This window comes from Bactrocera neohumeralis, chromosome 6, assembly GCF_024586455.1.
Source record: "Bactrocera neohumeralis isolate Rockhampton chromosome 6, APGP_CSIRO_Bneo_wtdbg2-racon-allhic-juicebox.fasta_v2, whole genome shotgun sequence".
NCBI classification, from domain to species: Eukaryota; Metazoa; Arthropoda; class Insecta; order Diptera; family Tephritidae; genus Bactrocera; species Bactrocera neohumeralis.
Genome location: NC_065923.1, coordinates 14,733,679 through 14,760,007, shown reverse-complemented (window position 1 = coordinate 14,760,007; position 26,329 = coordinate 14,733,679). Strand labels below are relative to the sequence as shown.

Below are 26,329 nucleotides of genomic sequence, written 5' to 3'. Positions count from 1 at the left end.
TCAGTTTATATGGAAGCTATATGCTATAGTAATCCGATCTGAACAATTTCTTCGGAGATTACGTTATTACCTTAAGCAGTAATCCATGTAAAATTTCGTGAAGATATCACGTCAAATGCGAAAGTTTTCCATACAAGAACTTGATTCCGATCCTTCAGCTTGTATGGCAGCTATATGTTATAGTTAACCGATCTGAACAATTTCTTCGGAGATTACATTGTTACCTTAGAAAATAATCTATACCAAATTTTGTGAATATGTCTTGTCAAATGCAAAAGTTTTCCCTTCAAGAACTTGATTCCGATCCTTCAGCTTGTATGGCAGCTATATGTTTTAGTGGTCCGATATCGGCAGTTCCGACAAATGAGCAGTTTATTGAAGAGAAAATGACGTTGGCAAAATTTCAAAACGATATCTTAAAATCTGAGGGACTAGTTCGTATATATACAGACTGACGGACAGACAGACGGACATGGCTAAATCGACTCAGCTCAACATAGTGATCATTTATATATATACTTTATAGGGTCTCCGACGCTTCCTTCTGGGTATTACAAAACTTCGTAACAAACTTAATATACCCTGTTCAGGGTATAATTAAACAGCTCCAGCAGCATGCTGTGCTAACAAGTGTGATACACTAAAAAGAAACCAAAGCATTTAAAGCTGTGCAACCGGAAAGCACGCTTAAAGTAACAAGTCAGAAAAAATAAAATTTAGTAAAATCAAATACTGTAAAAGCTACATTTGGAAAAGAAAGCTGTTTCGAACGGTGGCTAATATAGAGAACTAAATAAGGCTTAATTTTGACAAGGAAGCAGGGAAAATGAACCCAAAATCCTCTCAACCAAGCTTAATGAAGCATTTATTTTGTAGAAAATAACCTAAATTAACATTTGGTACAAAGTTGCGTGTACGCTTCAATCTACGCAGTCTGATTATTAAAAAGACCCTCCACGGACGACAGTAATTCAACAACCTATTGAACTATTTGAAGCAAAATAAATAAAATTTGTGAGGAAAAGCTAAATTGGGGTATAATCGAAAATTTCATACTCTTTTAACTTGCTATGACCAAAGCTAGCGAAGTTCCTTCAGGTACATGAGGCTTGTTAGTTGTATGGGTTCTAAGGCTAGTTTTCTCACATTTTTATTCATTCTAAGCACAAATATGCACCGTTATGAGAAAAACAGGCTTTCTCAATTTTATTAAGATAACTCACATACATTGACACTTTTTTTGTTATAGAAATTTGCTTCAACAAAAGAACTCTTTACACATATCATGAGATATATCGTGGAGTGTATAAACAATTTTTTCGGAATTTTTTGATGACATCTCTCGGAGAAATGGTTGGGTGAATGAGATGCGTTTTTTCACGGCCGAACACGATTTCTCATGTTTGGATCACATGAAACACAAAACTCCCAATTTATTTTTAAAAAGTACGTGAATGGTTATCGTCTCTACTTGAATCAAGAAAAAAAGTTGATAAATAACAAAGTAATTAACGTTTTTTTTTTTAATTTTTCTCCATGTTTTTTTACATAAATTTTGTCATAACATTGTCAATAAATTATAAAAATTTTGAATCTAGTGGGACGATAGCCAGGCGTTTTGTGAACATTAAGAACATTTGCTATTCCCTTATATCCTTGGAATTAATGTAGAAACCCACTTTACCATGTGAAGGTTTCGAAAAAGACCCAAAAATAATAATAGCGTTCGACGTTAGGAGCGCTCGGAGTGCACACCTCAAACTTTAAACGCGTTTTTCTCAAAACACACTTTTCTAAACTGGGGGACATTATTCCGGTCGACCTACTCAACTGATTTGCTTAATTTTGTTTTTTTAAATATTCACAAAATGCCTGGCTATCGGCCCTATATAATTTTTTAATTTATTGACAACGTTATGAAAAAATTTATGTAAAAAAACATGGGGAAAATTAAAAAAAAAGTTAATTACTTTTTTTTATTTATCAACTCTTTAAAGATACTAAAGTTCACTTTAAGCCCAAAAAAGAATTCTCAATTTAATTTTTTTATTTATGAACATAGTAACATATTCGAATCATGCATATAAATTATATAAGTACATATATAAATTTATTCGAATATAGCTGTTGCTGTTATTTTTTTATAAAACTGACAATGATATTGATCGATTCTATCGATTTCAAGTATCACATTTTAAACAAAAATCATTATTTAGTGTGTTTTTCAAGCTATTCAATGATACGACAATGCAGATTTTCGGTAGTTTGTATGAGTTATATTAATTATATTATATTAATCCTCAAAGAATCTATTAAGCCTATTCGGGTTGTCAAAGAAACCTTCTAAGGCGATATCTTGGGTTACACAAGCTATTAGTATGCTGCATTCAATCCAAAAAAAAAATTAATTTTACCGCTATGTAAATCTAATACTCTCATAAAACATATTCTCCATTCAAGGCGACAAATGCAATAATTCTGTGCCTGTTTGTAGTATGTAAGCATCAATAACTTGCTATAAAAAAGCTCTCTGCTAGCGATTGGGCTAAGATAAAAGCTTAAGTTGGTTGAAAGCTTTGCAATAATTCGCTTTCGAAGCCCATGCAAATACAGTAACCGGAAAAGGTAAGTAAGTACACTCACGCTAAATACATACAGCTTTTCTCTAACGAGTATTAGCAATGAGTAGAAAGCACAATTTAGAAGCTTTTTTATTCGTACCGGAACTTTTATAACAGTCTTAATGCTGTGGATGGCCAGTAGAGTTGATTATTGCTAAAATAGTAATAGCCCTGACAGACGAGCAAAATTAATGCGCATTAAGAAACGCTAATGCGCATTGAAATTTTAATGGTCACAGACGGCAGAATTGTGAATTTGCGGTTTAGAGTGTTTCATTTACTCTGCATATGATAATATGTATAGTGGATTCGCACACGAATATGTTATTTTTTTCTAATTACTGGGTAATTTTGTTTGCTAATGTTGAATGTACATATAAATTTTTTAACTAATAAGAGAAGTTTTACCTTAATGAAGGAAGACATTACTATTTTGTTGTCTTCTGGCTTTGCTTCAGCTTGCATTAATAGTTCTTATGCAAACATTGAGGCCTTGGATTTATTAGATCAATTGACAACCTTCTGCCTTTAAATGAATTTTAAATTTTTACAAAACCTCCTACCAAAAGAGACGGCTACGAGATAAGAAAAATATTTTAATAGCAAGTTCAGTTATATAATCTTTCATACAATTACCTGCCAGTTATTTGTTTTGGCCAAAAACCGAATTTTGGCAGGCTAAAAATGACAAAAAATTTTGTGAACAATAAATTTTTATTTAAAAATTATGCCATTTTGCCAATTTTAAATTTTTTTCCAATAATAGGTAAATTCTTAAGGTTTCATTAATCGAGAACGCTGGTATCACTGCAATTGTGGTTAACGTTTTGTTTTGTCACCGTCGGATATCGCCAGAAACTCGAAAAATATTAAATTTTTTTCTTCAAAAATTTAACTGTTCTTCAAAAAAGTATGGATACACTATAAGTAGGTACTACTGTGGGCAAATAATAGTAAGACTTTTTAATTTACATTTCGCTGGAAAGGCCACCATCTGATTGTTAAGAAGTCCATAAAATAAAGGAATTGGTGCTTGAGAATCGACGATTAACAGTCAGAGATTTTACCTGCATCATTGGAATATCGGATTGATCAGTGAAAACCATTTGGAAAGATGATTTAGGCCTAAAAAAGTGAAAGCACGATTGGTTACAAAATCACTAAATTTTTTCGAAAAACAGCTTACTTGAGAATCAGCGATTAACAGTCAGAGATTTTATTGTCATCGTTTGGACCTAAGAAAACTGAAAGGGCAATTGGTTCAAAAATCACTCAATCTTAAAAAAATGTATGTACATAGGAAAATATGTCCATAATTCCCGAAATTCGATTTTTTCATTTCATTTGAGAGTCTCATTGAACCGTAGTCGCCGTTAATAACTGACTAGATAATTACTATAGTATCAAATATACTCTTATCAATGAGTGAGTACTAATTTTGTATGTAGTACCGCGGTGGTGGCCGCATTGTAATCCATACACACATACATATATGTACATATGGTTTGGTGTAATTAAGTATGCCTGTTCGACATCACGTTCATCAGTCAGAAGGATATCACTTTCATTTAACCATTCACCTACATAATTACAAACCACACACACACAACATTATTGTCATGTATATATGGACGGGTAATAATACATATATACGAGCGCATCAATATGTGGTAGATATATGGTGGTATTGAGGGTTGGTAGGAAAACTTAAAATAAATACGAGTAACTTTTGTAATGGTGGGAAAATTTTAAAAAGACATCCATTGCCAGTTATTGATTTCAGCGGTCGAATGAAAAGTTAAATGTGTGGCAATTGCCGCCACTTGAACTCGGTTATGAGAAAAAAATTAAATTTAGTTATAAAACGGTCATACTACACGGTGGTTGTATTAAATTTAAACTTCACAAAAAAGTGTTTGAAAATCGTTGCTTTAAAGTGTTTGAAGGATAATGTATAGTGTAAATAATGTTAAAGGTATATATGCAGAAACTAAAATAAAATTAAACAGTTATAAAAGAATATATTAAAACTGCAATGGACTTTGAGCTGAGGCTTTCATGGCAATATAAATATAATAATAATATGAATATCTACACATTTTTTAATTATTTATTTGAGAAGGGAACTAATTATGAATAATTTTATCATGAAATGAAGTATAATATTTGCTTTGAGAGGCTAAAGCTAGACCGTAAACTTTCGACCGACTCCATGAAAATAATTGCTATTTGAATTAATTCATATTTTAAACTTAACCTGCAATATTCACTGATATATTTTCCACAACTGTTAGTTCACTTGATATTTTAACGACATTGTGACCAAAGAGGCCGCCCGGAAATTTTCAATAAAATGCCAAATATTTGATAAATCATCAATATTTATTTTGACGCCTTCAAAGTAATTCCCTCCAAAAATATAATTCATTTATGGCAACAAGTCCTCGTCTTACTTTTTGGTATGGCCTTCAATTCCTTCAGCGAATTTTGTTTTATCTCTTCGATCGATTGAAAACGCGTTCCACGGAGCGGTCATTTCAGATTGGGAAACAAGAAAAAAAAAGCACACAGAGCCAAATTCGGTCACAATCGTGGCTCGATGCGATTGTGCATTATAATCGTGTAAGATCCATGAATTGTTCTTTCACAATTCCGGCCGTTTTCGACGAATGTTCTCACGCAAACGCCTCAATATGGTCAAATGGAACTTCTTTCTGACCGTCCGCCCCTTCAGAACAAATTCATGATGCATCAAACCAAGAATTTCGGAAAAAACAATGAGCATCATCTTGATTTTTGAGCGGATTTGGCGCGTTTATTTTCTCTCCATGTGTGATCGGAATTTGTCGCGATTAAGCATATTCAAAGAGATCTGTTTACGGTACTCTTTTTGAAAAAAAAATCAGCTTTATCGCGACGAGTCGAACAAGAACGCGTTTCATATCCCAAATATCCACCAAAATCATTGGAATGGACTCGAGAGAGATTTCGAACTCGCTTGCTATCTCTCTAATACTTGTCTGAAGATTTTCAAGCCGTATGCTGTTTTTAACATTCGCAACGATTTGGCACCCGAATTTTGGTCAGAAATAAAAAGTTTGAAACAAGTTCTTTCTTCGATATTTTTATCCATTGCAAAACTCGCAACCCACTTCTGAGGTGTACCTACTTAAGCAGCCGCTGTACACAAATTAGTTGATAGAACGCGTTCATGTTTGGCATAATAATTAAGGACAGTCTTACCAACTGGCATCGAACGGAAAGGATGTATGAGTACGTACAACAAAAATGGGATCGAAAAGTTAAAGAATCGCTAAATTGGTGTATTTGCCGATTATATACGAAATTTTCTTAAGATTCGAAGATGGGCACTTATACTTATATGTATATTGTGGTAACCTTGTATTAGTCAAAGACATCAGTGCGTGATAAACTATATTTCCAAGCACAAGAAAAGCTCTCAAAATAGTTATTCGGTAGCCACTAAGCTCCCATTTCAAAGCATGTAAAAGCTAAGAAATCGGGTGACATACGGGAGACGTTGAAAGGCGCTTTTCCAAGTCAGAAATGCTTTTGAACTCTCGAAAAAAGTAATGTTTGCATCAGGTTGTGACTGATGATGAAAACTGGTTTCATTACATCAATCTTAAATGCAAAAAAAATCATAATTGAAACTTGGCCAACCAGGCAAATCAACGGCACGGCCAAATAACCAAAACGCAAACGTCTATTTGGTGCGAAGCAGAAGGGCGTGCTTTTATTGGATCCTCAGACCCGGCAAAACCTTTAATAAGCAACGCCTCCGAAAACAACTCATGAAAAAGAAGTGAGCGATTGCCGAAAAACTCTCGGAACTCCTCACCAGACACAGGACAACTATTCTCGGTTGAAAACTATTTGGAAAACAGCAGCTGGAAAGAAGTGATGGACTTTTGCTTTAGTAAAACACTAGGTCTTTGCAAGTTTCACATACACCCAAGACTTTTATCGTGAAATTAGTGAAACGCCAGCATATTTAATGCAATACAGGGGTTACCGGGGCGATTAATATGTTTCTGCATCAACTGGCCGTAGGCGTTCTCATACAGGAAGCAACATTTTCTCATCTAAGAATTAAGGAGATTTTTGGTAGACGTGAATGGAGAAGAGTTTTAGTAAGGGAGAAGAAATGATGTAGGCATTCCGGGGATGTTGGCATCTTCCTATCTTTCCGTCAATCAAACTCAGCTAGCATCATCCAAGTGGAAGTACCAGGCATAGAAAAGGCCGGTAAAATTCGACTGAATAACTAAGGGAGGTCGCCAAAGATTCCATCGTGATCAATAAATGTAGAGAGGCTTTAAGCTCACTTTTAGGCCATCTTCACTTATCTATAGTTTGGGTTTCGAGTCATAGGAATATTTTCGGCAACAAAAAAGAAGCCGGCTCGGTCTAGTCAAGAGCCTCTCTAGGCGAGTATGCGACGGAGACAATATCATACCCGCTAGGAACGATAAAGAGGGAGCTAAATACGCAATTTGAACAAATACATAGCTCAGAATAGATTTAAATCGATAACAAAATGCAAGATTACAAATATTAATAAAATATGTCTAGACAAAAAATTATGAATTACTACGAAGGTCCAAAGAATGGACAGCTTACACCATAGCCACCATAATGAAGTGTTGGGCATTTAAAGAACACTCGTTAAAAATACTATGTAACAACACTTGCCGCAGCTGCAAAGTCGAAGGGAGTATGGAAACCGTTCTAGAGTTCCTGTGTAAGTGCCCAGTTATATCACAAGCCAAACATCGAACTCTCTCAATGCATTAGATACAAAACTTGAATATTTCTCTGCAAAAAGCATAAAAGAGATAAATATTTAGGTTCATTGCGGGCACCGAATGGTTTGAAAATAACAATTGAATCGTGATATCGAGATGTAAAGGCTTAGCATAGTATCAAGCTCATTGAGACCGAAATGGCTGCATACTTGCGTATATGCATAAATATACTTTTGCTCATAACAACTTAGACTGTCTAACAATACTTGCAAATTAAAATAAAAAAAATAGGTGGATTTAAAAACATGATATTTCTTTTAATATATTTTTATTGAATAACCATTTATTACCTTTTCTTATTTTAGAAATACCCGACTCGAAAACCCACATCAATTCAGCAACCTCATTAACCGACTCGCTCAATGGCTTTGTTACCGATGAGAATAACAGCAACGGTTGTGTTGCTAATAGTGCATTCAATACAAAAACAACAGCAATAGCGATCATCAATAGCGCTGAGCAAACCGCCAATAAAACTGCACACCCACACAAAGAAACCGAAAACAATTTGGAGAGCAGCGTTGCAGCCACATCATGTGAGTCTAATAAAAGCGCAGGAGCGATAAAACCGACAACAATCACAAACATTTGCCACACACACAACAACAACACAACACCACATTGCAGTGAATCATTAGCTACATTAAGCGCAACAACGCCAAGTGAAGCGGCAGCAACAGCAATAGCAACAACCGCAGAGGCCAGCGCCACTGCAACACCAACACCAACACCAATTAGTGACTTTTATCAAAACGCCACCGTTCTTATCACCGGCGGCACCGGCTTCGTTGGCAAGGTGCTCACACAGAAGTTGTTGCGCGCTTTCGAGTTGCGCCGAATTTATATGCTAATCCGTTGCAAGGACAATATGTGCGTGGAGGAGCGACTGGAGAACTTCTTCAAAGAATCGGTAGTTGCAACAAGATATAAACAAATTTCTGTTTGGTGAAGGTTATTTAGTAAAATGTATTACTTTGCAGATTTTTGACACCATACGTACGGAACAGCCGGAGCTTTTTCGGAAGGTGCATGCAGTACGTGTTGACTACAGTGCCATTGATTTGGGCATTGCAGCGGAGGACAGGGAAATTTTATGTGATGAGGTTGAGGTAAGGATTTTTACTACTGAGTTGATACTGTTATAAAATTATCGTTTCGCAATTCGAATATTTGTTTTTGAAAACAACAACTATTCGAAGTTTATATGTGGTAGATGTGAGGTAGTAGAGCTATAGGCAAAATTATACTACTATGAGCAAAAAGTAGTAAGACTTTGTTCATAATTTTAAAAATTAAACTTCAAAATTTATGTCGTACTACTCAAAGTAATCCTCCTTGGACCCAATACATTTGTGTACACTTTTGTTTTAAATCCTCGAAACAGTTGTTAAAGTCAATTTCCGGAATAGCCTTTAATTCAAGTAGCGATTGACGTTACTTGACTCAAAACGATTCTCCCGGAACTGTAGTTTGAGTGTAAAAGTTTCAACTCAACGTAAATGAAACAGAATAATGAAGAAGATCCCAATGAGTCCACTCGCTATCGCTCACAATAACTAAGGGTATGCCTATTTACTTTATAGGAGATTTTACGGAAGGTTCTTGATTTGTGGGCTCATAAAATCCAACTCGTGTAAGAATTGAAGCCAAACGACTATCAAGCTCGTCAAACGTTCGATGAATAGGTCTTTTCTTTGCAAAAAAAACGGCCATAATATTACAATATTTGTACAAAGCTATAAAGACACGATTAATGACTTTGTCGTGCCGAAATTGGATGAATTTGATGAGAATGACTTTTTCTTCCAGCATAACGACGCTACATACTATACAGCTAACAAAACAATCAATTTATTGAAGACTACTTTTGATGAACCCATTATTTCGCATCGTGGTCTCCAAGATCGTGCGGCTTAACGCTGCTGGACTATTTTTCATAGAGTTTAGTGAAGTCGGTAGACGTAGATAGGCATTAGATGATTGACACCGTGGAAGAGCATATTCGGCGCGTTACTGCTGACATCCCAACGATCGCAAAGCATTATTTCCTATCTGAAAAGCAGTCCCGACATGTAGGATAATCCAGTTTTAAAAACAAATGGCAAACCTTATATATCAGTACAGCTTTTCGTGGTCGCCAATATAATTTCATTGGTTACACCTGGTTTGTAACCAAATGGGCATAGACATTTTCCTGATACCTTCAGGTTATGGTTTGAAAATGGGCGAATAAAACCATCTCTACAACTCATAAAACACAATTATATTTTTTATCTGATCCTTTCGATTTAAAATATATAAATTAAGCGAGAATTGAGATACAGCAATAAAATTTGACTCTTACTTTTCTCATAAGCCAGATGTGGGAATCTCAGCTTTTATGACTGATCTGAGCGCTTCGCCAATATCTGAGCCATTGCAATGAAATTCAAAACTTGAACTTAGTTCCTTCTTCCTTGTTCAGCATACAGCTCTGTCAATGCCACCAAATAGTTCCACTACCCAACATTGATTTTTAAAATTGCCAAAGTATGAAACGTTGCATACGAACTTGGACCTTCCTTCCTTGTGATTCTTTCGTATTAACGATTAAGACTCTTCAGAAAAAGGAAATATTGGAAATTTAAAAAAAAATATTTTCTTAAGACTAGGTCTTCTTGAAAAAAAAATTGTAACGGTATTTTATCATTTTCTAGTACTTTTTACTCTTATCTTCTACTTCATTTCAGATCATTTTCAACGTTGTCGCTTCGGTAAAGTTCAATGAGAAGCTCAGCGATGCAATTGACATCAATGTTTTGGGAACAAAAAAGATACTCGATTTATCCATGGAAATGAAGAAACTAAAGGTGAGTAGTTGAACCTGGGTTTCGTTACAATTTAAGTTTGCTCCACTCAATTAAAATTACAGTCGCAATTCTAGAAAGTGCTTCGATTCTAAGACATACAAACAACAGCTGACGCCGGCTGATTGTTATTCTAGGAAGATGTCAGTTCTGTTTTGAAAATTAACATAATTTAGTACTTCTATAATTGATCGAATCTATACATATGTATAGGTTCTCAAAATAGTACAATAATACAATACAATACAATAAACTCACACTATGGAAGCGATTAAAATCAAAACACAGTCTTCCTCTTTTTACAACAATTTTTATTATATGTAAATGATTTTTTTGTAAAGAATACCTCGAAAATAATCTCTAATATTTTAAAGTAGTTACATACATACATAAATTTGTTAAATACTTTTTCTATTTTCAGTCACTTGTGCACATTTCAACGCTCTACTGCAATTGCAATCGGAAATACATCAAGGAGCGTGTGTATGAAAATGATATTGGCTATGAAAAAATCATGCAGGTAATTGTCATGGGAATGTAAACTATTAATAAAAATAGAAAACGAATAAAAATTCAATAAATTGGGGAATTGAATAATTTTAATTGAATTTGTGTAAATCGAATCACTTTTCATCACAAATTCTGCAAAACACTTGAATTCGAAAAAACATGATGAAAAAGTATGCGACACGTGACTAATTTTAATTGAAATATTTCAAGTGTTATTGGTATAACAGAGATTTGTAGTTTTGTATGAAGGAATACAGTTGTATTCTAACATTTCATAACTTTATTTTGTAACACTATTCACGTACTTCATTAAATGATATTTATGATTAATTTCGCGGGCACAACTAAGTATTAACTCTTTTTTTTAATATCTATGGCACAAAAATATATTAATGATTTAATTTCGAGCTTACTTACACTTAAAAGAATATTACATATTATTTTATTTAAAAATATTACTGCAGTTGAAAATATTTTAATTTTATTCTATGAAATATCTTCTATAGATCTTTCGCATCTTCGACGATGAGACGCTGGAAAAATTTCGTCATTGCCTGATCGGTGACATGCCCAACACATACACTATGACCAAAAAATGCGCTGAGAATTTAGTTAATCATCGAGCTTTTTATATGCCTGCGGGTATTTTTCGTCCACCCATCGGTGAGTTTAATGGCATAGCCATTCTAAAAGGGCTGGAAATTTGTATAAAATACGGTGATATTTAAACCGACACTTATTAAAATTAGTACGCTTCCGTTTGTTAGACTTTATGCTCTTCATTATTTATTCAGCCAATTTTCGTTTTGTGTCATAAATTGTGAATCATCCATTTGTGGCCGTACTTTCTTAACTACTTTATTTTGGTACCGAAAAAGTTAATCTAGTCCTGCCTCCAAACATCCTATTTGAGTATACTTCATTGATAAGAAGGGATAGTTGTTCCATAGTCGTTTAAGTCTTGTTCTTGTTCAAAATTCAACCTGGTATCTTCTGATGTCGTAAACCCAATTGCGTCTTTGGTGATATGCTCCTAGATGCTATTGTTGAACCATCTGATCAAATTTGACCCGGACTGATCTTTTTAATCTGCACGCGCAAGCCGAATAGTTAAAAAGAAATTTTCTTAGATTGGCATACATTTCTTTTTTAAATTGGATAAAAATTTCGGATTAAAAGTTGGCACGCTTGTATTGGCTCAGCAGCATATTTTGAATCCAGTTTATACGAGTATTAAAATAATATTTGTTTGTCAGTCGCGGCCGAATTTGGTCAAATGGCAACAGAGATATTGAGAGTATATAGGTATGTCGTAAAAAGGTATTAGGACCCTGTGGCTCAAATATATAAGATGTAGTATATTTCTTTCCTTCAACTAAGTCTTTGAGGCTATTTTGTTCTTTTCATTTAAGGGTGTTTTTTTTACCTGTCGGGTCCCAAACCTAGCCAGGAGCCCAGGGGAGGGTTTTCACTTTAGCTTCGCTACCCAAAGGATACTTGGTCTAAGACAGAAGAATATGTAAAAGAATCGTTTCTGTCCACTCCCAAGTGTATGGTGCTCAGAGAACTTTCCTCACTTTCGTGAACTTTAACACATGGTTTCATCCTCCAAAACAATTCGAGCTGCAGAATCTCTTACATGAGTACACAATTACTGGCTTATGCCGATGACATCGGTAATAACCGTGTCGTTAGTTCTACTTTCTCAAGGTGGGACAAAGCAGCGAAGCAAATGGGTCGGATAGTGAACGAGAGCAAGCCGAAATATCTCTTGTCATCGAAGAAACAGTGACTCTCACGTCGCTGTTGGCAGTCATAACTTCGAATTCGTAGATAATTTCGTCTGTCTTGAAACCAGCATTAACACCAAGAACAACGTCAGCCTCGAAATCCAACGAAGAATAACTCTTGCCAACAAGTGCTACTTCGGACTGGGTAGGCAATTGAGAAGTAAAGTCCTCTCTCGACGAACAATGACTAAATTCTACAAGTCACTCATCATTCTCGTCCTGCTATATGGTGCAGAGGTTTGGACGTTGACAACATCTGATGAGTCGGCTATGCTGGCTAGGTCATGTATTCAGAGTGTATGGAAACGCTTCAGTTCTAAAAGAATTCGGCGCAGTACTCGTCGGGAGAAGCAGAGGAAGAGGAAGAGCTCGACTTCGTTGGGAAGACCAGGTGGAGAATGACCTGGCTACACTTGGCATCTTCAATTAGTGTCAAACAGCGAAAAAGAAGAAAGATTGGGACGCTGTTGTTAACTCGGCTATAACCGCATAAGCGGTGTCTACGCCAATAAATAATAAGATTTAATAAGTCCCCAGTTCTTGTGTTATCATATTTTGGCTATATCTGCTTCGCTGTCTTGTATTTGGTCATGGATTTTGATCTGTTCTGAGCTATTTGTTCAAATTATGCACTGAGTTCCATCTGGATCGTTCCTAGTGGGCATGTTATTATTTCTGCCTCGCATTCGTCTAGATTAGTTGCTAAGTTGTCCACTCGTCTGCTTTTTTGTTGCCGAAAATACTTTTGTGACCGGGGACTCAAATTACTGATAACTAGAGTTGAACCGCCAGTGAGTTTAAAGCCTTCATGCATTTGTTGACTACGCTTTGGCGGCGAAAAGGCTAGTAATGCCACATTTTGGCCCCGTCGGTTTGTGGTAGATTGAGCAGTATCTCTCTCCACTACTAAAAATTAATTCAATTCATATCTAAAAGGTATTCTCACCTGAAAATATCCATTGAAATACAACATGGAGGTTATAGAATGCTTTGAACTGGTTCAACATATAGCTATGCCTTTGACTCTTCCTGTTCCAACCACCTACAACCTTCTTAATTATTATGGCATAGCAGAGAACATGCTACTTGCGGTATGAAACGTCTATGAGCAGTTGATGTAGAAGCATAGACTGCCCTTTGTATTCCAGCAAACTTTGAAAGATCTCTTCTTGATACAGTCGTCTTTCTAAAAACTTGTCGCTTTTGTATGCTTTTTAGCCATCAATACGAAAACAATATGATGAATATGTTGCATAGAACAGAATAACAGTAGAGCTCTAGGATATAGAATTGATAAAAATTTGAACATCTGTTATAGTTTTTAAACTGTGGCACAAATTTTAAAGAAAATATTTAATATTTAGCCCTCCTGACTGTGATCACAACAAATTCTTTGTTGCACTTAATAAACATACGAACCTAAAATCTTCTCGAAAAAGCTCTTGCATTTACACTTCAATGACAAAAATGTCCCAGAGGACACATTTGTTAGAGATACGAAATCGCAAAGTGCACAAATGCGCAAATGCAAAACTGCACAAAAGGCAAGCACAGTAGCTTGAGTACACGGATATTTGCCGCAATAAGGACAGAGTTTGGCTTTATCTGTAAATAGTTGTAGCTACACACCAAATCGACAAGGTAATGCACAACAAACTTCCTCAAACATAAACAGAGATAAACATATTCAAAGTTGCAACATTCCAAACAGACGAATAAAGCGCCAAATTTTGAGTACCGAGGAAGCTAAGTGAAGGCGGCAGAGGTGCAAAATGCAGTTTATAAATGTGTGCATTTGTAGTAACAAAAATCACTGATGCTTAAATAACGGAGCAGAGGGCAAGCGGTGCAGCCGAGAGCGTGCAATGACCGCCATTTTGCTGCTGCAGCCCGCCTCACATTGCCACAAGTTGCTTCCCCAGAGCGTTGTTAAACTATTTTATACTACTAAATGACAAAGAATATCAATAGATAAAGCAAGAAAATATTTGAATAGCAAAAAAGTAGAGAGTGGAAAGGAGAGAGCAAAGCTGTGGACTACGGAGAAAAAATAAACGATCAACTGAACTGTGCTTGAGCTGGCAAAGTCTGGTTTTGACTATCGCTATTGTTTACTACACTCTTGTTGTTAGCTGAAACTTTTTTAGAAAACGGAGACAAATATGTATGAACTCGCATATATGTTTGCATTAGGGTGTACGCTTCAAATGTTGAGTGTATTTTATAAAAGTTAAAACACTAGGGTCAGTTCAAGACATATATTAAAAGTAAAAGTGAGTAGAGTATTATTTACTTATCTTCCATGATTACAGTCGTATACTTCTAGAACTCTTATTTTGGAAGGCAACTGTTGAACAATTTACTACTATATCAGTTTTTTGTATTACGTATCGCCACTGATCTCAGTATTCTTCAAAAAGCAGGCAACATCCATGATTTTTTATTTTTGAATAAGGCTGTTCGAAGTATTTGGCATCATTGCTCAAAATTTTGGTGCAAGACTCATAATCACTCACTATATATGTATAATTGTACATGAATGTGTATAAATGCTGGCGCCAGTTTAGGTCTTTTCTATATTACCATATTTTTTTGTAACTACTAAACTTTTGTAGTCTTTCCACAAGAAGTACAAAATTTTCACATTCCTCGTCTCCTCTCTAAGTAGTAGAATACTAACTCTGTGAAATATCTCTGGATTATCCAAGATAAAAATAGAGATTACATTGAGTATAGGGCTTCAAACATAGAAGTATCATTCGCCCCTTGCTAACATATGGTGCGGTGATATGGTGGATCGCTTTTCGAAAAAAAAACCGGTTGGACCCCTGGAACAGGTGAAAGTTACATCAACAAAGGCTCAGGAGGTTATCCTCGACATCTGGCCAGTACATATGCAATGCTTACTGCTATCCGGTTCATGATTTAGGCTACTGGAGCCAGACTCGACGCCGAGATCCATGCAGAGATTGACCAAATCCACTGAGTTGCAGGATAAGGCTGAATTTGGTTACCACCCGAGAGCACAATAAACCTAATGAAGGCCTAAGTGCGGCCGCCTGAGTTCTGTCGTACCTGTGCCTCCCTTTTCCAACAAAGAATCAACAAAACTTTTCTAAGCTTGGTACTTACAAGAAATTTGAAAAATTACATGTTAGAACACTGCTCAGGACTCAAAGCCAAAAATAACACTCATCAGTAGTTCAAGATAAATTGATTTCTCAGACTCTTAAGAAACATGTAATATTCAAGAGCTTAAAAAACTGGGAAGCCAAAATAAGCTCACAACAACTTCTGTTATGAACAAATGGAGCACCCTTGCAATGCTTGCATGGACTCCATATATAAATATCACTTTAATTTTGAACACATACACGCACACACATACATACATACATACATACATACATACATACATACATACATATGTGTGATACATACAAGTATTTGCAAACTCTTAGCAACACATTAATTCTCATTTATTTTCAGTTATGTCAACCTACAAGGATCCATTTCCCGGCTGGACTGATAATTTGTATGGGCCATCAGGTTTGTGCACTTGGTCGGCGCGCGGTCTAGTGCGCTGCATCTACGGTCGGGCTAACTGCAAGGCCAATATGGTGCCGGCAGATTACTGTGTCAATGCAATGATTGCCAGTGCATGGGACATAGCCAGAAGGTGAGTGGAGTGGGCGCGAAGAGCCAAGTTTCTGCTAAAGAGTTCGGTGCTTGCGAGTTGAAGAGCAAATAGTGGATTGTGGGTAGTAGTATGCCACATACATATACACACCCACACACGTTTGCATATATGTATATTTTACATTCGTAAGCTGCTGTATGTGTATGTGCATGTGTGTGTGTGTGCCAACAAATTGGCTTCAGATTCTTGATTGCCTGTGTCGAAGTTTTGTAAGAAAATAAGAAAAAATAGCAGAAAAAGACCAACGAGTGAAATGAAGATACGATGTAGTTAAATAACAAAAACTCTGCAAAAACTGATAAGAAGTTTTAGTCAAAAGTGTTTGTGAACTAGTGGGCATTTTCCGTTGCATTAACTGTAAATAATAGTGTGAGCGCAACGTGGCTTACATGCACACATTTGAGACTCATTTGTATTCATTAGTTTATTAAAGTGTAATCTTTTGGGTAAACGTAGACGAAACAGAGACGGCTTTACTTTTGTATTAGAAAGACGGCTTTACTTCCATAGTAGAAAGCGTTGCTTTTACAGAGAGTTTGCTTTTATTTGGTTTAATTTTGAAAGTCGCCTTATGTTTGGTGGGTTCAATAAAAAAATGTTATTTTGCATTTAAATCAGAGAAATCTTAAAAGCGAGCTATGGTACAAAACAAAAACTTCCAATGGAAAATCTTAAGGGTGTTTTAATAGATATAATAGAAGAAGGGGTGTCTAAAGAAGGGTATTGCGCTCAAAGCGGTTTTCAATCTACTCTCTTAACAAATAATTTATTATTGGCATCATAAGACATAAAGTTCTGTATAGTAAGATATTCAACAAGCCTTCATAATTAAAATGTTCATTTGTAATATTAAAAATATGCTCTGAACGCTCCAGATTTCTATACTGAGCAAAAGTTTTTAAACTTCTTCGCCACTAAATTCAAACAGCATTTTCTAAGTGGAAGTTTAAGACACAAGAAACATCTCAAGAAATATGAAGAGACAATTGTGCGACTGAAAATACACAGGAGAACCCAAAAGTTGACAGCTGCAGCCGATTTATGTCTTAAATATTCCCAAGCTAGTAATTTCATTATCAAAAAAATCATGAAGAGACAGCTTCTAAGATTTCACTTTTTAAAGAGAGCGAGCGATGAAGAGATAGATAGAGAGCGCGAATCATCGGCAGAGGTAAAAACCAAACTCTTTTGGCACCCTCCTCCATTTTTTACGAAGAGCAGAATAACTAATAGTTTTTTAATTAATAATGGTATTGTGATCTCGACATCAACTTCTTTTTTATTGGCGTAGACAACGGTTATATACATATATATCTGATATCAACTAATCCTAATAATAATGCATAACTTGAAAAGTCTCAGAAGCAGCGATGTCGGATATTCACTATGTAGTATTTTATTTCAGCTAAGACTGGACTACTTACTAATTTTAGAAGAGAGATCAGAGATCGTTTAAATTCCCACATAAAAGAGAGAAGTTTATGCATAATGTCCCTTTGTTTCGAATCATTTTTGTCTTGTTTTATATCATACTATATATTTAAGCTTGAAATAAGTCTCCAATAAGGTATCTTCAAACTGCCCTTTATCCAGTTTCGATAGTAAGTATAATTTTGAAAAACCGGCGAATCGAACAAACAACTCGCTAAGATAATTAAAGATAGAATAGCAAACAATTACACAAATATATGTATTATAGATATTACGGAGGGTTAAAAAAAAAAAGGTTCGCATGGTACTCTGAAAAATAGGTACGTAGACACCTCTAAGAAAGTCTATCCAAGTATGAGCTTTTAATTGTAATGTGAAGGTCGTCCGCCTTACAATTTTTTTTATTATTAGCTAGAAAAAATTATAATCTCGTTCACAACTTCTTGAAAAAATATCTTGATTCATGGATTTTGTGGGAAATTTAATGGTTTACAAAATGTTTTCCTCTATGTTTTTGTAAACTTAACCGTTGAAGGGGTATTAAGTGGTTACATGTGTTGAGGAGTTTTAAAAAATAATTTTTTTTATTGACTTATTAAATTCTACAACACCTCTAGAATATTTTCCTTAATTTCCAAGTTGATCCGAGTAATAGTTTCGAAAATACAGCCATAAGAACTTATGCTCTCGAAGCTAGTTAGGCTAAGGGAGCTGTCTTTAACGGTTAAAATTTGATTATTTTTCGGCAAATTTTTTTATTATGAAAGGATTTTAAAACTCAAAGAAAAAAATAACTATAAATCCGTAAGTTCATGCCTTTGTAGTAAATTTCTGCTATTCAAAAATGTTCTCTTATTTCTTTTGAAAAACAACGTACCGTGTTGCGAATCGAACATGTCTTATGAGACTGTATCAGAATATACCGCGCTCTGGCGTTTGAGAGCGATATGTGATGATTTTCCTCTGTACTTCTCTTCCAAAAAGGTTAAACTTCGAAAATATGTCTCAAAATCTAGTTCTACTTACAACATATGAGGCTCATTTTGGCTCAATTTCCGAAAATCACTTTCTAATAAGATCTTTTAATCTGATATAAACTCGGCTAATCTTCCAGTAATCACTGAAAATTCAGTATTTTTTCTGTTTTAGGTTTTTAAGTTAAATACCATAAAGTCGCACCGTCTGCTTCACACGAATTCAGCTCAGTAGTAGGATGCTATTGCTGAGTTCATATACCATATACACTATACTATACCATATGCACAAAATAAGCTTGGATACCAGTTGCTTACGAACACATCTTCATGCATACATATGAACACAAACAAATTGTCTTGTGCGCGCTTACAGCATGTAACATGCAACAAATTAAGCTGCAACGTCTGCTATCAGTTAGTGAAATTTATTGCTACAACTGCCAAGTTGGTCCACACACACACCAATACACTAACCTTAACATATGCACACATTTACTTACGACAATTGGACATTTACCCTCGAGTAATTTCGCAACGCCATTGTCAGTGTTTAACCTTTGCAACATTTCTCTACTTTACTTCACTATTTACTCTATCTTCTCGTTGCTCGGACAGATTTTTATTGCGCAAAAGTGATACACAATCCAAGGAGGAATTACCTGTCTACAATTACATTTTCGATCGGAACAATTTAACATGGGGCCAATATATGCGCATGTCGCGTGAGGGATTTCACGAGCCATTTGACAAGGCATTGTGGTGAGTTTGATTGCACACAATAAGAAGCACACGAACCCAAAAGCAGTAAAAGAACAAAAACAAAAACAAAAACAGAAACAAAGTGTATGCATAGTTTGTAGTTGTAAATACAGTTATATATGTGTATGTGCATGTATGTGTGTGTAAGTAGTATTACTTGTGCATTGGCGGTGCATTTCTTGTTTGAGCAGTGACATGTTGGCCATCTCTGTATTAGTGGTAGCGCTTAACAACAGTTTCTTTTTCACTGTCCATTGTGAGCTGTCTGCCAAGTCAACTGCAAGTATGTAAGCCGGCAGGACAAATGGCGCTGATATTTTTCTGCTGAGAACTCTAATAGTGGTGTGAAGATTTCTGGTTGGAATAAAGCATTTTTGTTTTTCTACGTTTCGTTTAGCTGGGGGGAAAAGTGTTGATATTTAATGCTGGCGAGATGCTTTAGTGCAAATTATGTTTTTGTGCTAAAATTTCAGAAATAAAATTGCTATATAATTACGGGATGATAATAGTATATGAAATCTACACTTGAGAATAATATTAAATTTTTGAAATATTTATTCATAATGTTAATAACAAAAAATTACAAATTATTCGAGAAAAAATTGAAAAATTCTTACTTTTAACAAATAAAAATACACATTTGTTTTCTTTTTTTACATACAAAAATAAAATTTTTGAAGAATTAAATTTTTAGAAATTTTGAAAATTTTTAAAAATTAATATTTGTAAGTTTATGATTATATTCGGTTATGTTGCGAATTTTTCCTAAGAATCTGTCAATAAATATACGATATCGATCTGAAATTTTGCGTGTGCGCTTTTCTCTTTGAAGCTCAGTGTTAGGAATCGCAAAAATCGAACTACTATAGCATATAGCTGCCATACAAACTGACCGTTGGAAACAAGTTCTTGTATGGAAAATTTTTTTATTTGACAACACATCTTCATGAAACTTTGCGCAGAAAATTTTCCAAAGTATCTCTATTAACTCCGTATATATTATTCAGATCGAGCCATCATAGCATATAGCTGCCATACAAACTGACCCATCGAAATCATGTTTTTGTGTGGAAAAATTTTTTATTGGACAATAAATCTTTATGATATTTAACAAGAATTGTTTTCGGAAGTATCACTATTATCTCCGAATATATTGTTCAGATCGTATCACTATACCATATAGCTGCCTTATAAAATGACCGGTAAAAATTTCCATAAAAAAGTTTTTATGCCATTTTATGCTGTAAGAAATGCATTTTTGAAGGGTGTGATAACCTGTAAGAGATTATTCTACGCCAATTAAGAAGAAGAAGAAGATTATTCTACTAAAAAAATATCCACAAAATAAAATATGTTCAGTTCCGAACCCATTATGAACAGTTTTGACTTGAGGAGCAGTAAATAATATACACTGATTTTTTAAAATAAATGTAAATTTCACAGTTCTTAAAAATATCACTGCACTTAGCTTAGGTCATATTTAGTTAATACCAATACTATTCATATATTCAAGCACAAACTTTTAGTCACACACTCATATATGTATATATAGATGCAGACCTTACAATTCAGCGTTGAAATCCAAAACAATTTTTTACAAACACTTATTTATGCATTTCATTCCTAACACTCTTAAACAAAAGCCCATATTTAATACAATTTTAATACCTCAAATATTTTTCATGCATTCCCGTTTGGACGCTGCTGCATTTATGGCTTTGTTTAACTGCTGCTAAAAATAACCTAAATAACGGTATATGCATTTTATCTGCAATGCTGCTGTCGGTGAAAAAACACAACGAAAATCGCAAAAATGACTCAAAAACAATGCCGAAACAACGACACATTACAAATACAAATACTAAAACTAAAACAAAAACAAAAACAAAAACAAAAACAAAAACAAAAACAAAAACAAAAACAAAAACAAAAACAAAAACAAAAACAAAAACAATTCAACAAATACCACTTTTATGCGGTGGCCATGGCGTATGAGCAACATTTAACCCACACACCGCATTGCCATCTATCTTCTATGCACTTACCTATGCGACCACGCCAAAATTATATATATGTGGCTGTGTGCGCGTGTGTGTGTGTGTATGCACTTGTGTTTACAACGATTGTGCGGGTATTTCGGCCATTTAAATTGACTTGACCGCATTCGAACCGTTCAACTGGCATCCATATGGTCACTACGTGCAATGGCCGTACATTTGGCTTTGTTCAAATTTTATTGTTGTCACAGGTGTTTCTCTTACGTTATAATTCCATCAAAGCCACTACATTATGCCGTTGCATTTTTCCTACACAATATACCGGCTTATATTTTAGATTTCATTGCCTTGGTAACGGGACGAAAGCGCATGTAAGTATGAAGCCGGTGTGTGTGGAAGTGTGGTCTGAGGCCTGTTGTTTCTAATGTGTTTGCATTTACTTTTATTTATTTGTTTTTATGTTTGCGTAAAATTTGGGTTTATATTTATTATACTTCTTCATCTGTTTTCAAATATTTACTCATTTTGTGGTAGCAAATGTGAATATAATATTTTCCGATTTAGCTATTTTTGATAATGGTTAGTATTGCTTATTATGTAGACGTCTTATTGCATGTATATATGTATTTATAAGTTGATGGTTAAGTTCATAAATCTATGAAGCATTAACTTAATAGACAAAGAGCGGATTAATTTGCATACCAAATTTCATACATTAAGGACGAGAATATCAAATTTCATTATGTCATTTGTAAGGCAGAGTAGTTAAGTTGAAATATTACCAGATAATATTATCGGATAATTCCCAAATAGTTACCAGATAATTACCAGATAACATATCTGATAATTTCCAGATAATATTATCTAATCCACTGAAGGGTTCTCAACTGAGGAATCAAAAAAATCATGATATTCTCAACTTCTTTCTTGTATAAAATGTAGAAAATATTTTTGATATGCCGATAACAAACAAGTAATGCTAAATAATCATTCGAAGTTTAGTTTTCAAGTTAAGTCTAGTCCACAGGGTTCATATACCCCTTATTCCGTAATCGACTCTTTATAGAGAACAGTAGAGATCTAGCTGCTAACTCATACATCATTTGTTGCCTGAGGAATACCTTGATTGGTGCAGAGTAATGTACACGCTTTCATAATATTCTTTTGGGTGTTGGTTGATGGCAAGAAGTTTTGTTCAAACACTAGTGTGGCAAGCCTGTAACAAACTCATATACATTAACATTTAATGAGGGTCATGGATTAAGAAACAGAAATGCCTATTTATTTACTTATAAGTCTCTATATTAAAGTCTCAATGAAGGTAATCTGTCATAACTCTTAAAGTAATGCGATAGTTATCAGTGAACATCTGCTTAGCTATAGGCGATTGATTGCCTAAGATGGCAGCAGATCACACATATTCTTCAGTATTGAGTCACAAGCTAGGCAAGAACTCCGGTATTTAGATATGAACTTTCGAAAAAGCTCCAACTATTTCCGTTATTTTGCTTAGATGACTGAAGATGTGACAGAAATCTTGAGCTGATTCTATTCATGCTTTTTCAAGTAACTTATGCAAATGGCAGATAGAAAAAATTTCAATCGTACGCGATGAACCCCAAGTGCGCTCATATAACTATTGAGATTCGAATTTTGCCTCGTACGAGTTTCCCTGTCCAGAAGAACCTGGCGAATGCATAATATCTCGCCAGAGACCCAACTATCCAGTAGTGAACAGAGAAAAGACGGTGGAGCTCCTACCCGTTTCCATTCTTCAGCTTGTGAGACGGAAGTACCTGGTCCAGCGAGCTTTTCAGTCTTACAAGTACAGTTTCCTAAACTTCCGATATGGCCAGTTATCTAAACCCCTATAATTATGAAGTAAATAAAGTCGAGACATTCTTTAACTGGTCGCTCGTCACTTCTGTGTGAACGGCACTGCAATGGTCAGGAAGACTGATACCTTTTTCTATTATTTAAGAAGAAATGGGTATGAGAGCTTGTTGACCACACAGTTTTTTCCTCAGACTCGTATTCTAGGTAACCTGATTTATCTTAAATTGAAGTGTTATATTTAAGTAAAACCTATTTCGAAATCTTTGCATAAGTATAAGTATAAGTACAAGAATAAATATAAGTATAAGTATAAGTATAAGTATAAGTATAAGTATAAATATAAGTATAAGTATAAGTATAAGTATAAGTATAAGTATAAGTATAAGTATAAGTATAAGTATAAGTATAAGTATAAGTATAAGTATAAGTATAAGTATAAGTATAAGTATAAGTATAAGTATAAGTATAAGTATAAGTATAAGTATAAGTATAAGTATAAGTATAAGTATAAGTATATAAGTATAAGTATAAGTATAAGTATAAGTATAAGTATAAGTATAAGTATAAGTATAAGTATAAGTATAAGTATAAGTATAAGTATAAGTATAAGTATAAGTATAAGTATAAGTATAAGTATAAGAATAAGTATAAGTATATATTTATGTCCAGACAAATAAATCAGAAAGATCATTCATATTTGTAAGCGCAACACATAAAAATCGTTTCCCTCACAACCACTTAAAATTTCATAAATATGTACATATACCACACATAATCACATATTTCATATCTATAAGCATCGTAATTACTTTCAAACATTACAACTCAACTACTTCACATTCTATTGTCTCCGCGCGATTATTTACTGCTACCGCTGTGTGCGCTATTACTCAGCTATATAAAAGCTTATCGTAAAATCTCGCGTGTCATTTATATGATGTCTTGGTTTGGTCTGAAAGACTGGCGTTTCGCCCACAATAATATTGATGAATTGGATGCGATGCTTTGCAAGACACAAGAAAGGAATTTATTGCAATTCAATATGGCCACGATTAATTGGAGGGAATATTTTCGCTCATATCTAAGTGGTATACGGCGCTATTTCTTCAAGGATAATGATAATAAATTGCAGAAGCGGCGTGCATTTTATCGCAGGTACGACCAGCACTCTGACCATAATTTTGCTCCTTTTAGTGTAGGTGTGTTTGTGTGCATGAGTGTGTAAGCATATAAAAATGTATGATAGTAATGAACTGCGGTTTTGTTTGTGTGAGAAAGAGATTTTATTTTTCTTTATCTTAAGTAGTTTTTAATTACTTTATGAGCATTCCTACTCACATTGGCTTTTGATCCGAAGTAAAGCAAGATGTGGCAATGCAATAAATATTATTGTGGTATTTTATTTTAAATTTGAGTAATATTTTTTGAATTACTGGTATTTATGAACAGATTTTATAGTTTGTTGAGGAGTAGCTTCATGAAAAAAATTTGAAGCATTCGCTGATTAAACTTGCATAAATACCACACTTACTTAGTTTAAGCAGGAAAGTACTTGAAAATAATCTCATTTGTACTTATTACTCTTATTTCTCCTTTCATAGGCTACAAATCTTGCATCAGCTACTCAAAACTACGTTCGGACTTGCCCTAATTGCATGCCTTTTGAAGATGTACTTCAAAATTTTTAAGATTATACCGAAAATTGCATTTTAACTGGCGAGATGCTGAGTAGAATGTACTTTCACTTAAATTATAAGAAAGCACGAGCTGAGATATTAATTTCAATTTCATTTTATACTTTGAGTAATATGAGCGAAGTGAAAGTTTTGTAGTCAACAAGCATTAATTTCTTCAGTAGATCATAAGCAGATGAATGTGCGGTTATGTGTGAGACCAATGAAATAAATAAGAAGTTTTTAAAATGGAATTGAAGTTGAGAGTTTTATTTCTGGAGTAATCTAAAGAGACACCTACAAATTGATCGCCATTCAGTTGGGAGTGACCAGAAACCATTCTTTTACATATGGTCTACGAATTCCGGTCTTAAACAAAGTATTCTCTGGGTAGCCAAAAAGCCGCCGTTTGAAGGCGAGCTAAAGTGAGAAGGCGAAACACGCCTTCCCAGGCTTATGGTCTGGGCTTGGGACTTGCCACGTAAAAAGTGCCTCCAATAAAAAATGGGCAACAGTTTCGGACGAGAGACCTCCTTCTGATGACGACCATAGCAAACGGAATTTTTTGTCTATTAATTTTGAAGGTGCCGCTGACCAGCTGGTTGATGTGCTCGTAAGAGTAAAGGCCCAAGAAGTGCAATGGACGGAACAAGGTCTATAGTGGCCATATAAAGAAGCCCAAATTCGGTGTATGATTCGTGGTGGGAGAGGGACTCGGTCGCCTAATGCTGGCATTTACCCCGGTGGATGAACATCTAGCCACAATCCACATCAAAGCGAAGTTCTCCAGCATGTCGCTGATTTGCGCCCACGCCTCGAGGAAAGAGAAGGATGATGTTACCACAGATATCTTCTATGAGCGCTTGGAGCGCACCTATGAGAGCTGTCTCCGCACCAATGTCGAAATCGTGATTAGCGACTTTAACGGCAAAGAAGGTATATTTGGCATTAAAGTTGGTAAATTCAGCCTCCAAGATTAAACATTCCCAAATGGGTTGAGGCTGATCGACTTCGCCGGGACCCGAAATATGGTTATCTGGAGCACTAGATTTCAGCATAAGAAAATTCGTCAAGCCATCTGGCTGTTTCCAGATCGAAAAACCACCAACCAAATTGATCATGTTGTGATAGACGGAAGATACGTCTCCAGTGTTTTGAACGTGCGTACTCTCCGAGTTCCTATCATTGACTCGGACCACTATCTTATTGCTGTCAAGATGTGCACGCACCTCTCTGCACCAAAACACGCACGTCAGCAAACAGAAGGAAGATTCGATGTCGTGAAGCTGCAATCACAACAGACAGCGGAACGATTCTCGACCCGCCTTGCACTCATGTTCTCTGAGAGCAATGGCCAACT

At 35.1% G+C, this 26,329-nt stretch overlaps 1 protein-coding gene across 2 annotated transcripts; it reads left to right on the top strand.

Annotated features, from left to right (window-relative positions):
- Positions 1-4,469: 4,469 nt before the first annotated feature.
- Positions 4,470-25,228, top strand: LOC126762184 (fatty acyl-CoA reductase wat). 2 transcript variants are annotated; one of them, XM_050478740.1, is made up of 11 exons: positions 4,477-4,596; positions 7,756-8,360; positions 8,431-8,559; positions 10,180-10,299; positions 10,718-10,816; positions 11,313-11,469; positions 16,086-16,275; positions 19,320-19,463; positions 21,712-21,831; positions 24,191-24,451; positions 24,898-25,228. In XM_050478740.1, the coding sequence occupies exons 1-11, from the start codon at positions 4,572-4,574 to the stop codon at positions 25,007-25,009; spliced, it is 1,962 nt and encodes a 653-aa protein (XP_050334697.1). In that variant the 5' UTR covers positions 4,477-4,571; the 3' UTR covers positions 25,010-25,228. The 2 variants fall into 2 exon arrangements, with proteins under 2 accessions (XP_050334698.1, XP_050334697.1); XM_050478741.1 differs by lacking the exons at positions 21,712-21,831; positions 24,191-24,451 and having other exon boundaries at positions 4,470-4,596.
- The last annotated feature ends 1,101 nt before the right edge of the window (positions 25,229-26,329 follow it).